Here is a 16,940-nt window from a genome sequence, read left to right as displayed (position 1 = left end):
GATTATTGTCCTATGTCTATTACATGCTAGTCAGAAAAGAGCGGAAGAAACTACTGATCGCTCTATATAAGTAAGGACTAATTAACAAACAATGCTGTAAATATCGTTGGCCTTCGTAACTGGCAATTAACAAGCAAAATATTTTTTTTTTTCGCCCAATCAGAGCAAAGACTAAGCCATAAACAGCAGCAGCAGCACTAAATATTGTTCCCTTTATCAAAGTAAAATAACAAGCAGGAAAAAAAATAATGTCCGTCGTGAGTAAAGGCTATACAACGTACAAGAGCGTCATCAGTTCAGTGGAATCTTCTATAATCTAGCGGGATATACAAAAGTAGAAAACTCCCTAGGCTGACAGAAATTATATTAGTCAACTAAATCCTTGAGTGTTGTCCTTATACTCAAAGCTTTAATGAACAGGAAACTGTAACGCCTAGCATACATTATCTGCATTCTGCAAACTATATTAACCAGCTAATATTGTGCTGCTTTGTATTAATCTGGTCACAAATACAGAAAATTCAGTCTCATTCTCCTACAATTTGAAGGGGGAAACCTGTACTGTACACAGGAAAAATCATCTGGTAAATTACCAATATGCTGGTAATCGAACCAGGGACTCTCAGATGAGAGCCAGGCAGCATACCACTACACCACGACCAGGTAAAAATTAACTCACGTTGTCACAATCTTGTAACCAACGTCCCTCCGCCCCCACTGTGGGCATCAAGAGGATGAGTTAACCCCCTGGCACTCGGGCAAGTAGATGCTTTTAATCTATCCCAAGCACTTACGGCAAGTCAGAATGAAGGGAGAACCTGTACTGTACACAGGAAAAATCATCTGGTAAATTACCAATATGCTGGGAATCGAACCAGGGACTCTCAGATGAGAGCCAGGCAGCATACCACTACACCACGACCAGGTAAAAGTTAACTCACGTTGTCACAATCTTGTAACCAACGTCCCTCCGCCCCCACTGTGGGCATCAAGAGGATGAGTTAACCCCCTGGCACTCGGGCAAGTAGATGCTTTTAATCTATCCCAAACACTTACGGCAAGTCAGAATGAAGGGGGAAACCTGTACTGTACACAGGAAAAATCATCTGGTAAATTACCAATATGCTGGGAATCAAACCAGGGACTCTCAGATGAGAGCCAGGCAGCATACCACTACACCACGACCAGGTAAAAGTTATCTCACGTTGTCACAATCTTGTAACCAACGTCCCTCCGCCCCCACTGTGGGCATCAAGAGGATGAGTTAACCCCCTGGCACTTGGGCAAGTAGATGCTTTTAATCTATCCCAAACACTTACGGCAAGTCAGAATGAAGGGGGAAACCTGTACTGTACACAGGAAAAATCATCTGGTAAATTACCAATATGCTGGGAATCGAACCAGGGACTCTCAGTACAGGTTTCCCCCTTCATTCTGACTTGCCGTAAGTGTTTGGGATAGATTAAAAGCATCTACTTGCCCGAGTGCCAGGGGGTTAACTCATCCTCTTGATGCCCACAGTGGGGGCGGAGGGACGTTGGTTACAAGATTGTGACAACGTGAGTTAACTTTTACCTGGTCGTGGTGTAGTGGTATGCTGCCTGGCTCTCATCTGAGAGTCCCTGGTTCGATTCCCAGCATATTGGTAATTTACCAGAACTCCTACAATTTCCTGTACGAAAACTACTGGAATGGATTCTGTTCACTATTTCACAAAACAGTGAAACAACTGAGAAATCCTCAGTTTATCCAATCAGTGTGTCGCCAAGGCATCTTTCGTTTAAGCCCTGAAACAGTGATTTGACGGTATCTAAATTCCACACAAAATCTGTGCTGTCACGGCAGAGTTGTTCAGATTCCGCACCACAAACTTGCAGTCATTGTCAAGCCTCATCGTTCAGTGTTTCAGAATGTAAGAGGCAACAAGGGTGCCGACACAACATTTTTTCGGCCGCGTCGGGAGGTCATGACCCTTGACCGTGACTCGCCCCAAGGAAAGAACTCTTGCCTCCGTTACGCTGGCCATGGCTCGAGAGGACGTCAAGTTGAAACCGAACAGGCAGCAGTTTTCCTCCTCCCTTTGTTGTTAATCCGACACAATTGCCAGAAAAAAAAAAAAAAATCGTATCTCGTAACATTTTTCTTTTTGTTAAACCGTTACAATAATTTTCTGTACTCGAACCCTTACAGCCCAGACAGAAATCAAACAGGCAACAGCTTTCCTCCTTATTCTGGTGGTAATCTGACGCAATCGCAAAAAATTCATATCGCGTACATTTTTCCTTTCTGTTGAACCGTTAGCCTCCCTTCACAAAGAGGGCGTCTTGCTTGTATTATTTCTGGTCTCTTCAAACGATTTTATTTGGAGAGAAACTTAGAAGTGAAGGAGATACAGTAGACGTGGGCTTCATTAAACCTCATACTACAAGGGCTTTCCTTAGCTGCATAAAATCGTCTGGTTGAAACAAGAATAAGTTACAAAAAGAAGTCGTCGTGGTGAATGTCAAGGAAAAAAATATTATTAGCAAGCCCCTCCTTGCCGAAACTTCAACCCCTTCAAAACAATGAGTTGCTTTTTCTTTGTTTCTTTCCTTTTTTCTTTTTCTTTCTTTCTTTTCCTTTTAAATAGTACAAGATAATTCTTTTAAAATACATAAAATCATGTATTTTGTAACCAGAATAAAAAAAAGGGAAATATGTCCTCAGGGTGAAGGGGGTAACCTATAATGATGCAAATTCACACACAATGCAACCTAAAACTGTACATGAAATTAATGCGGAAACAGTTCTCGCCCTCGCTCTGCTGGTGATATGACAACCGGAGAGAGAGAGAGAGAGAGAGAGAGAGAGAGAGAGAGAGAGAGAGAGAGAGAGAGTAAACACATAAACATAAAAAAAAAAAAGGATAATCAGTGTCATAAAATTTTCCCTTGTGTTATAGCGTGGCAGTAATTATAAGCAAGGGCCTCCATTTGCCAAAACTTTAACGAGAGTGATGCGACCCCACAGATAATACAACCTTCACGCACAAATTTGAAGTTTGACGAAATTGCTGGGGTACCGACAACTTTTTTGGCTTCTTCCCCAGGCCCGTCCGTCAGGGCTACAGGGGAGCCGATGGTGTAATGGTTAGCACAGTCACCCCGCATCTGGAAAAACCTGAGTTCGAATTCCAAGCCAATCAGACTCATAAGTTTAAAAGCCTGATTGTCGTATGTCCTTGTTCACCAGCAGGACGATTGGCTAGAGGTATATTCGTTTCTTGCCTTTCGTATTCAATGGGAAAACTATGACTTAGTAAGAATTATATATATGCTTCAGTGACCATCGTGCAGCATCAGTCCTAAGCCTTCTTCTACTTCCGGACTACAAATTTTAGAACTTTGGTCTATTTTGACACTTTTTTTTTCTTTTTTTTTGAGATGCAAGGTAGGTTAGTAAAGGTTTTAGATTAGTTTGTCAGCTTAGGTTACATTACGTTAGGTTAGGTTAAATTAGTTATGTTAATATTCAATACAGCAGGCGCAATCATCCTGAGAGAGGAAAACTTAGCGTGTCGTGTTGCAGTGGCCGATAGTACTGAAATATGTTACAATATATAACGTAAAAATTTCTGTTCCTGGAGTAATCATAGGTCTTGACTTTTATAAGACTGACACTTGTTGTCCAGTGGCAGATCCAGAAGGAGGGGGAGGGATTCATGTAGTCCGGACTTTTCCCTTTTTTATTTATTTTTTTCATCTATGCTTTATTTTCTCCCGAAACTTGTTTAAGTAACTATTAAAAAAATGTATAACCTCTCCAGTTCCTTCTCATAAATTTAACCGTAACGATGAAGTTCTGTAGTTGTGGTTGGAAATACAACAGTAATTTTATGTATCTGTTCTCAAGGTTTTTACTTTGAATGGGTGTCTGCCCTCGGTGTAAAAAAAAAAAAAAAAGTAAATCTTTTAACAAATGATGGCCCCACCACAGTAACTAGTTGGTTAATTTCACATATGAGTAATTTTTGCCCATTTGATGCCGTGAACGCTCTTACCGGTATGTAATTAAATTTAGGCTAGGATCAGATTATTTTGTTCAGCAGAAGAAAATCCGAACACTTAAAAGGTTAAATATTACCTAATTAAACTGGTCTCTGCTTGAAAAACATATACCTAGGTGCATATACCGACACCAGACGATTTTGTTCAGCTGAAACAAGCAGTATTAGCAAATGGAATAAGCACAGCGCTCATCTGCTTCTACTTTTTGTTAGTCAGCCTATGACTAATCAGTAAATTCAATTGGAGTTTCCTTCGATATCCCTGGCACAATTGCAACACTGTGTCGTAGAAAATGGTAGCCTTCTGAGAGTGACATGGGCCGCATTTATAAAGGATCCTAACCAACTTGCAGGATAAACAAGTCTCCAACAGTTGACTATTATCACAGAGCACTTTGTTTTTCGTACTTTCTCACTTTAATGTTCACTTTGGTACGATCCCGTATGCTTGGTAGATGTATGAGTGCAGGCAATCTTATAGCACAGTCACTCTTGTACACAACTTAAGGTCAGGAAAGTTTATAAAGACGGTCATACTGGAGTCTCTGGGATCGCCCTTCTGGTGGAAGGAACACTGATTGGAGAAGGGCATTGTCACCACTTCCCTGATGGTTTTAGACCTTCACCTTTTTAAGTGGATGGGTTAGATTTGGCCTTCATTAATCCGTCCACCATTAAAGATCTGCCCGAAGCTCAATATGATCGTATGTAGATGGCAAGAACAAACTAAAAAAAGAATGAAAAAGAAAAAGGAAACAAACGGGGGACGCTAAAGTGCAGGGGATTAATGAAAGTTGTGTTAAACCACTCTAGTCTGAAAAAATCTCCCGCTTCCTGTATAAAATTGTCAAGAGATAGGGAGGCGAAAAATGTAACAGGAATTTTAATGGTTAAACCCCTTCACAATAAGTACTTTTATCATTATTATTATTATTATTATTATTATTATTATTATTATTATTATTTGCCATTTAAAGACGATTTTTCTTTAACTTTGGGGAGTCCTCTAGTTGTCACGGAGATGATAATGGCTGTACCTAACCGTTCTAATTCTAAAAGTCTCTCCTAAACTGAATATAAATGTCCTAAGAGAGAAAGAGAAAGAGAGAGAGAGAGAGAGAGAGAGAGAGAGAGAATGACTGGAGTGGTAATAACTGTAAACGAATCGAAATCCAAGATGCCATTAGACTAACTGCTATAACAAGTTCAGAGTCGGGCAAAACATACAAACACGCTCTCAAGACACTGCACAAATTCCAGAAGATACCATGGAAAATGTAAGACGCCGAGGCACTGAAACCGGCATCATATTCGCGAAGGATCAAGAGGTGAACCAAATCTTAAATAGGAAATCTTGAAAGTAGTGAATCGTTATCAGCAGTCACTCTGGCTTGTATTATTCACATTATTATTTACTCGTTAGTTGTGACGTGTTTGGTGAATGTATGAGGAAAGATAGGAATTTAAACAAGCAATCATACAAGCAACTTATCTTTAGGAAAGTTTATGACTACGACTCCAGAAGGAAATAGTCGCTGAGGGTCAAGCTGAACTTTCAACTTGTTTTTATTAAGAAGACAGAGTTTGTTGTTTTCTCTCTTCAACCACAGATTTACCTTCAGCTTAACAGATTCTTGATACACTGGTGTTAAAAATTCTCTCTCTCTCTCTCTCTCTCTCTCTCTCTCTCTCTCTCTCCTTCACAGCATCCCTACCTCACCCCAGCTCATCATTAAGCAGATAACCAATATTTCTGACTGTGCACAAAGCATACTTCTTAAAGTGGAAAATTCCATTAAAGATGATAAAATACATATCCATTCGAAGATATCTAACACCACCATTAAAATTTCTTCTCTCATTAACCCTTCAGTACGATGACGCTCTTTTTTTTTTTTTTTTTTTTTTTTTTTTTGCTCCTGGTACCGAACGATTTATTCAGGTTAGCGAAGCACCGTGGTAGTGAAGAAGTTGATGAATTTTACTATATCTGACCCTTCAGTTCAAAAAGTCATCAGCATACGTCATGACAATAATCAACATTTCATCCTCAGTCTGAAGGAGTTAACGTGTGTCTATTTTCTCTCTTGCTCTTCCCTTTGGCAGCTGGAGACAAATTCATCATGCGAGGTTGGCCGTCCGCAGACATGACGGCTGTAGAAGTAGTTAAATGGTATACGAATTTAGAAATATTTTACTGAGAATGGTTTATGTGAAATTTTTGTTCAGAGTAAACTTAGGGCGGGAAGCTGTGTTTTCGTACCTTTACTGTTAGATTTTCGTGAACTTCAGGTGAAAAACTGACCCATCAAAATTTGTATGTGATGTGCTGTAGTTTGCCTAGCACCACACGGCATAAAAAAGAAAAAAAATCCTCTTATTTCGTAAATGACGTTACGATACGTTTCCTGTCATGTCAAGTGAGTTATATTTCACTGTTAGTCTAAAAACGTTACGAGATGTGTACAGTTACGATCAGTGATACTTAACCCATTCAGGAGTGGCGGCGCAATTTATATACTTTATTTTTGCGAAAGCTAGACACAGGAATTATATTAAACCTGGGAAAATCTCTACTTCTTAAAGGGTTAACTTATACCCTCCGAAAGCCGTCTCAAGACCTAAATGCGATCATCCTAAGGTAGTCAGTAATAACAATCAAATGCATTGGAATATTATGTCAGTAATTCAGAACCCGTTAAGTGCAAAGGAATTGTTGACTTGGACCAATCCACAATGATGTAATCTGCCCCGGCCAACTTGTTCATAATGTCACACCTTCTCAGCCACCTTCCGAAAATCTTAGGCCACTGTGAAATTTACGAATAAATATAAAGATACTGTTTGACACAGTTCACCATTATACCAGCAGTATAATATGGCAGATAACGATGAGATGCAGGTCACACCCTCACAAGAAACTAACCTTGTATCATTTAACTCCCCCGCCTCTCTCTCTCTCTCTCTCTCTCTCTCTCTCTATCTATCTATCTATCTATCTATCAGGTCTTTCTATCTATTGCCTACAGGTTGCAAGAATTAAATACAAATCACATCATCGGACTGAAGAGGCTAATCGTGGTAGCGGGTCGATTCCCCGACACACCTGACTCAGCATCACCACCACCCTCACGCAACCCTTGACAAAGAGAGAGAGAGAGAGAGAGAGAGAGAGAGAGAGAGAGCGAGAGCATGTAATATTTGTAAGATATTTTTTACTACGAAAACGGCTCGTTGAAAAACAGTGTTAGTGTTGATTTTGCGCTGTTCCCATCTCCTTCTTTGTCTCCTTTCTTTTTGTAACTCATTCTTTCTTTCGTTTCTTTCTTTCATCTTTCCTTCTGCCTCACTCTCTTATTTTCTTTTTTGTTGTTTTTCCCTTTTGTCCCTTTCTCTGTATATATTTGTTTCTTCCTTTTTCTCCCCCATTCTTTCTGTGTTCTATTCTCACAGTTTCCTTGTCTTCTTTCTTCATATTTTTCTTCTTTCCTTTTCTTTTTCCTTCTTCTACTTTCTTTCTTATCACTTCACTTCTTTTCTTTCTGGCTCTTTTTCTTTATTATAATCTTCTTTCTCATTTTTTTCCTTTTTAACTCTATGTTTCTTCCTTTTCATCGCTTCCTTATTTTCTCTGCTGTTTCTTTATATCTCTTGCTTTTTCTTTCTATATTTTATGATTCTTCCATTCATTTCAGCCCATTATTTCTCTCTCTCTCTCTCTCTCTCTCTCTCTCTCTCTCTCTCTCTCTCTCCCTCTCTCTCTAACTTACTTTAAATTTTTTTTCTTTATGTTTTTTTCTTTATTCCAGTTTATTCATGTTTTCCTTTCCTGAATTTTGGTTCATATTTCTTCCATTCTCTTCCTTTTTTTGCTTTCCCACCTTCCTTTCTTTCTTCTTGTTTCCTCTTTTCTCTTGTTTACTGTAATATTATTCCTTCTTTTTTGCCTAATTTCCTTCCTTTCTTTCACTTACTTTTCCTCTTTTTAATTTCCTTCATTATTTTCTTGTCCTTTCTTTCGGTCATTTCTCCATTTTTCGTTTTCTTATTTTCTTCCGTCATTTCTTTAATCATCCTTATATTTTGTATGCGAAGAATACAGTATAAATTATATCGGGTATCGTTAACCTCCTATAAAAATCTTCCATATCTCAATTTACTCGTTGTCTTACAACAGGGGTGGGGAACCTTTCTCCTGTTAAGGGCTATTAAGATATTTTTAACATCATTCGCTGGCCATACAAAATTATCAACTTAAAATCAGCTGTAGCCCAGAACATTATATATATATATATATATATATATATATATATATATATATATATATATATATATATATATATATATATATATATATATATATATATATATAATAAAATGGTCTTGCGGGCCTTATACGGCCCGGAGGCCGGACGTTCCCCACCCCTGTCTTACACTAATCTCACATTCTCTCAATCCCATTATTCTTCCTTCATCTCCCTTCTCGTCGTTTCTTTATTTGTTATCTCACCCTTCAATTTTTCTTTATATTTCCCTCTTCTCTTCCTCTTCCCTTTTCTGTCTTCCTTTTATAAAACCCCTCCAGCTTTCGTTTTTCACTGTTTACCTCCTCCTTTCTCTCCTCTCTCTCTTCTTTAGCTTTTCTTCTCTTTCATCCTTCCCTCGCAGGTTTTTCTCACTTGCTTCCCATTTTTCTTCCCTTTCCCTCTTTTTTTCTCCCTCTTCCTCCATATTTCCTCTCACTTACTGATCTTTGCTTCTTTCTATTTTTCTTCGTCTTTTCATTTTCTTTGGTCTCTGCCGTCTTTTTCACTTTAATTTCTTTCCCCTTTTTTTTTTTACCTCTTCTATTCTGTTTCCCCCCCCTCTCTCTCTCTCTCTCTCTCTCTCTCCCACACACACACACACACACACACACACACACACACATCTGTTTCTCCTACTATCTCCCCCTTGTCTCCCATTTTCTACGAGTTCGTGTATGTGTCCCCAACTGGCGGTTAAGGGGGACTGCACAGAAGATTGGAGGTTCTGTTCCCTTACACTCTGGTTGACAGGGATAAAGCTGGAGGAGGAGGAGGAGGAGGAGGAGGAGGAGAGAGAGAGAGAGAGAGAGAGAGAGAGAGAGAGAGAGAGAGAGAGAGAGAGGATGGGAATGAGGTAACTTAATGAAAAAAAAAAAATCAGGGTTTCCTCTAACAAAACTAGCGGGTCAGAAAAAAACACAGACATATGGATTGATAACAAACACACACACGCACACACAAGTAGAGAGAGAGAGAGAGAGAGAGAGAGAGAGAATGTGTTACGCGGCAGGCAGTGTGAGGGAGGGAGTGAGAGAGGCGCCACCTTCAGAACGTGAGAGGTCAGGACACAAGAGGCGAGTTAAAGCGTGTCCAGGTCCCGGTGTCCCCTGTGAGGCTCGCGGGCGTGACGGCGGCAATTTAGGAGGGAGTCTGAGAGATAGTGCGAGAGTGTGTGAGTGAGATAGAAGGTATGAGAGTGTGGAAAGATGCGTGAGAGAGTGTGAGATTGAGATACAATTTGTGTGAGAGTGTGAAAGTGAGAGGGTGGATGTGTGAGAGAAGTCTTCCTTCCCACGCTGCCCACATCAGGAACGAGTCTCTTTGTTTACGTCGGCTACTGCTACGTCACAGTCCATTTTCTGTTTTTATTTTCATTCCCTTCACAGTTTCTTTAATTACTTGCGTTAATGAATTTTATTACTCTTTCTACGGTAATTATTTCGTTGATGAGAAGTGCAAAGGGGAAGTAAGATAGCGTGAAATAAGTGTGACGCAGGGTAAGGGTGGGGTGACACAGGGTGAGGCTTGGAAAGAGAGGTGAGTTTAGAAAATGGAAGGTGAGACAGAATAAGGGAGAGGTAAGGCAGGGTAAGAGAGGGGTAACATAGGTTAAGGGAGAGATGAAGCATGGCCAGGGAGGGTAAGACAGGGTGAGGGTAAGTGAGACAGGGTTGAGGGAGGGGTTAAACAGGTTAAGGGCGTGGACAGGAAGGGCGAAGGAGGGGTGAGGCAGCGTAAGGGAGGGGTGAAGTTGGGTTAGGGAAGGTAAGGCAGTGAGGGAAGATGGGACAGGTTGAGGGCGGAGTGAGTCAGGGTTAAAAGTGGGAAGAAAGGTAAGGGAAGAGCGAGGCTAGGTGAGGGAGGGATAAGGCAGGGGAAGACAGAGTGAGAAAGAGATAAGGAAGGGTAAGGGAAGTATGGAACAGTGTATGAGGCAAAAAAAAAAAAAAAAAAAAAGATTCACCCCTTTAAACCGGGAACACAGTCCAAAAATACACTTACACCCACAAAGGTTTATTTGGTGTAATAAAGATTTCTCCAAGTGAAAGGGTTTGATGTACTCTTCACTAACCCCTCAAATGCTAGAAACCTTCACTGAGATCAACATTCTAGTTTGGAGCTTCCAGGAGGAAACTACGAAAATGCATCATAGAAGTGAAGGGTTTTAGGGTGAGGGTGGGTGAGACAGGCAGAAAATAAGAGTATAGTGAGTGAGGTAACGAGGGGAGAGAGAGAGAGAGAGAGAGAGAGAGAGAGAGAGAGAGAGATGTTGGTAAGGTGAATGGAGCTTAATATAAATGACTGAGAAGACGGAACGGACTGATGACTTCCTTATGTACGGTGACGAAAAAGTTTATTGTATTGTAGCTATCACCAGACGATTTTATTCAGGTTTCCGAACAGGAGGGGTTGGGCGCTTTCTGGGTTAAATAAAATCCTCTGGTAGCCGCAAGAATTTGAGAAAAATTACTTCTTTAGGCTGAAGGGATAGAAGGGATAGGGTGCGGCATGAATTTGAGTGAGGCAGTGAGGGTGAGGTAAAGGCAATGAGGGTGAGGCAAAGGCAGTGAGGGTGAGGCAGTGACCGTGAGGCAGTGAGGGCTAAAGCAGACTTAGTGAGGGTGGGGCAGTGAAGGTGAAGCTGTGGGTGAGGAAGTGAGGGTGAAGCAGTGAGGGTGAAGTTGTGAGAATGAGGTAATGAAGGTGAGGCAGTGAAAATGAGGCAGTGTGGGTGAGGTAGTCAGGGTGTGGCAGAGGCAGTGAGAGTGGGACTGAATGAGTGAAGGTGACCCAGAATGACGATAAGGAAAAGACAAGACGGAGAGTGAGACTGAGATAGGAAAATGGGTAATGCATGGGGAAGGTAAGGTAGAGGAAAGGTACGGCAAGGGTAAGGCAAGAGAAAGGTTAGGTAGGGAGAAGGTAAGGCAGGGGGAAGGTAAGGCAGAGGGAAGGTAAGGCAGGGGAAAGGTAAGGCAGGGGGAAGGTAAGGTAGAGGGAAGGTAAGGCGGGGGGAAGGTAAGGCAGGGGAAAGGTAAGGCAGGGGGAGCAAGACTTGTGAAGCAGGGCGCCAGGGGAGGATGACTGATGGGATATGGATGAGTGTGCTGAGGCAGGGGGAAGGTGATGAGGAAGGGGGACGACGGGGCAGAGGGAGAGAGAATGGTGAGGCAGAGTTTGGAGACGCAAGAGAGAATTACCGGCGAGGCAGGAGAGGGTAAATGATGGGGCAGGGTGGATGACAGGTGAGGCAAGGGAGGGAGAGTGGAGGTGCAAGGGAGACAGAGGCAAAGAGAGGTAAAAAGGGAGGGAGGCTGCTGAGGCAGGGAAAGGTAGTAGCTTAGCAAGATGAGTGATAGATCAAGGGAAGGGAGACTAATGAGGAAGGAAAAGGGAGAATGGTGAGGCAAGGAAGGCAGGATGGTGAGGCAAGGAGAGGACAAACGGTGCGGCTGAGAGGGAAAATGGTGAGCCAGGAAAGGCAGAATGGTAAGACAAGAGAAGGAAACTGAAGAAGGCAGGGTGTGAGGAAAGATAAGGAAAGATGCATGAGGCAGGGTGAGGCAGGTGGGTGAGGCACAAAGACTGATGAGAGGAAGGTGTGAGGGTTAGGTAGGTAGAGAGAGATTGGTGAGGCAGGAAGATAGGTGAGGCAGGGTGAAACAGGAGAGGTGAGACGGGGGAGGGGGAGAAAGGTAGGGTAAGGGAAGAGGAAGGGTGTGAGGCAGGGAGAGGGACAGGAGGTGAGGGTTGGCAGAGGGAGATGAAGCAAGGGCAAGAAAAGCAATGTGAGGAAAGTGGAGGGAGTGAGAGAGGGGATAATGCAGAATGCGTGGGAGGGGAGGAAGGTGAGACACAGGGAGGAGGAGAGGGGAGGGAGAGGGAGAGCCGAGGAGAGGGGAGGGGGAGAGAGAGGAGAAGGAGCAGGAGGGAGGGAAGGAAGATGCAGGGGGAATGGAGGGGTAGGGAGGTGAAGAAGAGGGTGGAGGAGGAAGGGAAGAGCGAGACAGCCTAAACAGATTAGGAATTCCTTCACGACAGACTCTTCCCACCACTCACTAAATTGTCTACAGGGGAAAGGGCATAGTACACACACAGACACACACACACACACACACACACACACACACACACACACACACACACACACACACACACACACACACTGGTCAACATGGACAAAAAATGTAAAATGCACACACCAAACCTGCCAACATAATAATTTCATTTAACTTATTATCTTCACCATACACCACAACACACTGAATTATTAATCATACATTCTACATTCCTGCCGTACCAGCTTATAAAGGCACAACAATAAAAGGAACACAGAGGAGAGCAGGCAGCAAATGACTTAATGATTCTTGTGAGGTTGTTTAGTATGTGGGAGGATTTGACTATGGTGCCCAGTATACTAGAGAAGAAAAATTACAGAAGAGCAGAAAGTTACCCAAACACCAATCCCTACATTTGTAAAGTGAGAATTATCCTACGGTCCTTAATTACCTTATTGTTCTTATATGGCTGGATGTGACTATCGTACAGTCCTGTTATGGGAACACAATCTATATGTAAATAAAACACTCACACACATACACACACACAAACCTATATCTATCTATCTATCTATCTATCTATATGTGTGTGTGTGTGTGTGTGTGTGCGTATACAGTTATGAAGCAGAAGGTTATGGACCTATCAATTCGTTCAGTGGAAGAGGTGTATACTTCAAATGTACCTGTGTAAAAGAACTATCATGGGGGACACCGCAAAATCTTCAAAAGTCAACCAATATACAAAACAGGAAGTAGAAGTAGAGAGCAAACACGCATCATATTGACGTATCTGGCATCTTGTGACCTGGGCAATGAGTGACGCATAAACCACAGTCACAAAAACTAGCATACTTCTTGTATAACCGCAGTACAATTTTGGCACATGACTTGATCGAACAAAACCCCACCAATGGCACAATCCAAGACGTTAGCAACACCAACACAGTATAGTCTGCAAACCACTTAAAGCTAAAATCTCTCGACCCACTATCTATATTAAGCGAAAACTGCCAGCAGCTCAAGTGTGATAAGGTAATGCAGGAGACACGAGAAGATCCCCGTGTTAATGAACGCCCATGGTGTTGCCACTTCGTGTTTTTGTTTCCAGATCTATATATATTAATTTTAACTGTGGACCATTTTTAAGGTTCTATACCAAATCTCACTGGCGCTCTAGCAATTTTTTCAAACTTGTTGGCTATTTTCTAGAAAGTTTTTACGTTTGACAACATTTAACTCATTTCAGGGCAGGTTTGGCGACACTAATGGTGGCTCTGATTACTACACCAAGAGCGGGAACAGAACCTGGAAGATACCTTGTTTGATGTGAGGTTGCGTGTGGCGCTGATATGACCCTCCGCCTCCTCCTCCAGCATCCATATACATCAACAGGATATTAGTTACATCATCGTCTTTTCTCTCATCACTGACATTTAATCCATCATTTTTTTTTTCCTACCACTACACTGACACCACTACCACCACCAACACCACTTCTTCCACTGACGCTACACTACTTTTATCGCTTCTCATCCCACTACACTAACACCGCTACCATCATCATTGCCAGTGTTTCCCTTTCTACCACCAATGACACTACTTCCATCACCTTTTTTTGTTGGCATTACTACACTAACATCACTCCCACCACCATTACAACAACATTCATCCATAATACTTGCATCACCTTTCCTATCACTGTATTGTTACCACTATCGCCAGCACTATCACTTCTTCCCTTTCTCCCATCACTGTCACTTTTATCGTCTAGTAATTTCTCTTCCACATTGACAGCAGCATCACCACCACTACCACAACTTCCTGTTCTCTAACTAATGACACTACTTTCATCACACCTCTTCCATACTGACATCACTACCACCACCGTTACCACTACTTTCACTGACACTGTTTTCATGGCTTTTTCTATGTCCACTACATTAACACCAATACCACCGCCATACCACCATTACCATTCTTCTAACCACTGCTTCTATCGCTTGTTCTCTTATCACTGAACTGAGCCCGCTACTACCATCACCATTACCACCATTTCCTTTTCTCTCAACGCTGATACTATTTCTATATTATTTTCTTGCCAGTATCATTGTGTCACTGTTACTTCTTGAACTCCTTCTCTCGACAATAACGCTGGCATAACTAGCAAAGCCACTGTTGCTTCTGTCATAATTTTATTTTCTAGTCACCCTCAATAACATCACTACCATCACCAGTGCCACTGCCATCACACTTAACCACTACCGCCACACCACACCTACTCCCAGCAAAGGTAACAACTACAACAACAACAACCACTGTTTCTTCCACACCCACAGCAAAACTGCCACAAGTACTTCCACCACAAACATACCGATTATTACTACAACAACAACAACAACCATAACAACTATTATACCTACCACTACCAGAACTATCACTATCGCCACAACACTATTACTCCTACCACAACCACAACAATTATTACTCCTATCACAAATACTCCCACAATAAATACACGAAAGACGAAAAATCCTCACCACCACAACAAGAACTACTATTCCTACCACAACAATAATAAATCCATCATCACCACCACCGCAACAACAACAACAACAATAACAACAATTACTGCTCCACCTACATCTACCAGTGACCACCACAACAACGCTCCTTCCAAAATATCTACCACAAGCACCATTACGAGAGCTAATACGCCTACCACAACAACCACCACCACCACACCAACTACTATTCCCCTCATATCAACCACAACAACAACTACATCTCTCCCTCCCCATCTACCACAACCACCACCACACCACCTACTATCCCCATCACAACCACCACCACAGAAACAAATACCATTACTCCCTCCACATCTACTACCACCACCATCACCACGATCACCATCATTACCATACGACCTTCTGGGCTGAGGAGAGGAAGATGTGGACAGATAAATATTTCAATTAGCTGGAAGTGGCTTTCTCCGTAACGACCTTTATCTTCTGTCTTAATGATCAACACCCATCATCACCATCATCATCATCATCACTTTTGCCAACCTTACTTAGACCTACATTATCACCTTTGCCGTCATCATCATCACCATCATTATTTTTTCCAACCTTACTTACAGTCATCATCATTACTATTATCTTTTATGGTGTCATCATCATCATCATCAACATCGGACGAACAGACATCATCACTATCACCACTTCTGCCAGTTAGACCAACATCGTCATCACCATCGTCATCATTATCATCGTCACTTTTGTCAACCTTAGAAAATCATCATCATCATCATCATCACCATCATCGTCATCGTCATCATTACCATCACCATCACTGCTGACAACCTTATAAACACCAGCATCATTACCATCATCACAGCGATTATTTTCACCAGCCCAGCTATCACTGTCACTTATTTAGCTATCATCTTCACCATCATCATCATCGCTCTTACTTGCCTCGCTTTCACCATCACCATCAGCATCACAATCATTGCCATCAGAACGTATCATCATCATTTATTTAGGTTGTCATTTTTCACCACAGTCTTTACCGCCACTTTCATCATCATCATCATCATCATCATCATTTTCTCCGGGTTCACTAAGACCATCACCATCATCATCATCATTACATTTGCCAACCAAGCTATCATCATCACTTAGGTCATCATCACTAGGCTTACTATCATCACTAGCACCAATATTGCCAAACCTATCGTCATCACCACTTGAAGCAGGAGAGAGAGAGAGAGAGAGAGAGAGTTTTAACTCTGAATAAGCAAAGTTAAAGTGGTTGGAGGCACTGAATAAGTTAGAAAAAGAATTCATCATACTAACAGGATATCACATACATTACATTTTCTTTTTTCTTTTTTTTTATGGTGGCCTAGTATCGGGTCGCTACACACCTCGCAAGGGCCTCATTCACAGACAAATTTAAGATCTATCGTAACTATGATTACTTTCTGAAGGTAGGACAAGGACTGTATACATATCCCCTTGTCTTACTTTCATTTGAAAACAAAAAATCTTAGTCCCGAGGGGATTACTATTATAAGCTACTTTTTTTTTCTTTCCAAGAAATTACAGGTAAAGGAGAGTGCAAAATCTTCTCTTGTCTCCTGCCCTTCCTGCGAGTGAAAATATGAGATACTAGAGGGAATTCATTCTAATGTTCTTTGTGAGTCTCATACCTTAACCATTTTAGCCATGTGATTTTTTCTCACCTTTTTATCTTTTGTGTATCCAGATTATTTTATATCATCTTTGGAGAGTAGCTTAGAAGTTAGAGGGTTACTAAAAGCCATATCAGGGCCATCCAATTCAAAATGTCTTCTGGAAGCTACGTATAAATGCCTGGGTATAGGAAGAAGAAGTAGAAGAAGAAGAAGAAGAAAAGGAGGAAATGGAGGAGGAAGGAGGAGGAGAAAAACTTGTGAGCTTAGGGGAGTGCTGTGCAATTTCCATGAGGGTAGGGGATAGCTCTGCGAATAATTCATAATAATCCTAA

The 16,940-nt window shown here is 41.6% G+C and overlaps 1 protein-coding gene across 1 annotated transcript in view; it reads right to left on the bottom strand.

Annotated features, from left to right (window-relative positions):
• Window positions 1-16,940, bottom strand: part of LOC145410137 (uncharacterized) — a 94,658-nt gene that overhangs the window by 9,493 nt on the left and 68,225 nt on the right. The window contains exon 2 of the mRNA XM_080280335.1: window positions 3,030-3,159. Within this exon, the coding sequence (XP_080136461.1) occupies window positions 3,030-3,159 (130 nt within the window). The remainder of the gene's footprint in view (window positions 1-3,029; window positions 3,160-16,940) is intronic.

Source organism: Coenobita brevimanus, chromosome 84, assembly GCF_032717465.1.
Source record: "Coenobita brevimanus isolate Jiangsu-jjx chromosome 84, ASM3271746v2, whole genome shotgun sequence".
NCBI classification, from domain to species: Eukaryota; Metazoa; Arthropoda; class Malacostraca; order Decapoda; family Coenobitidae; genus Coenobita; species Coenobita brevimanus.
Note: the sequence above shows the minus strand (reverse complement) of the source record. Positions and strands in the feature narration are given on the sequence as shown.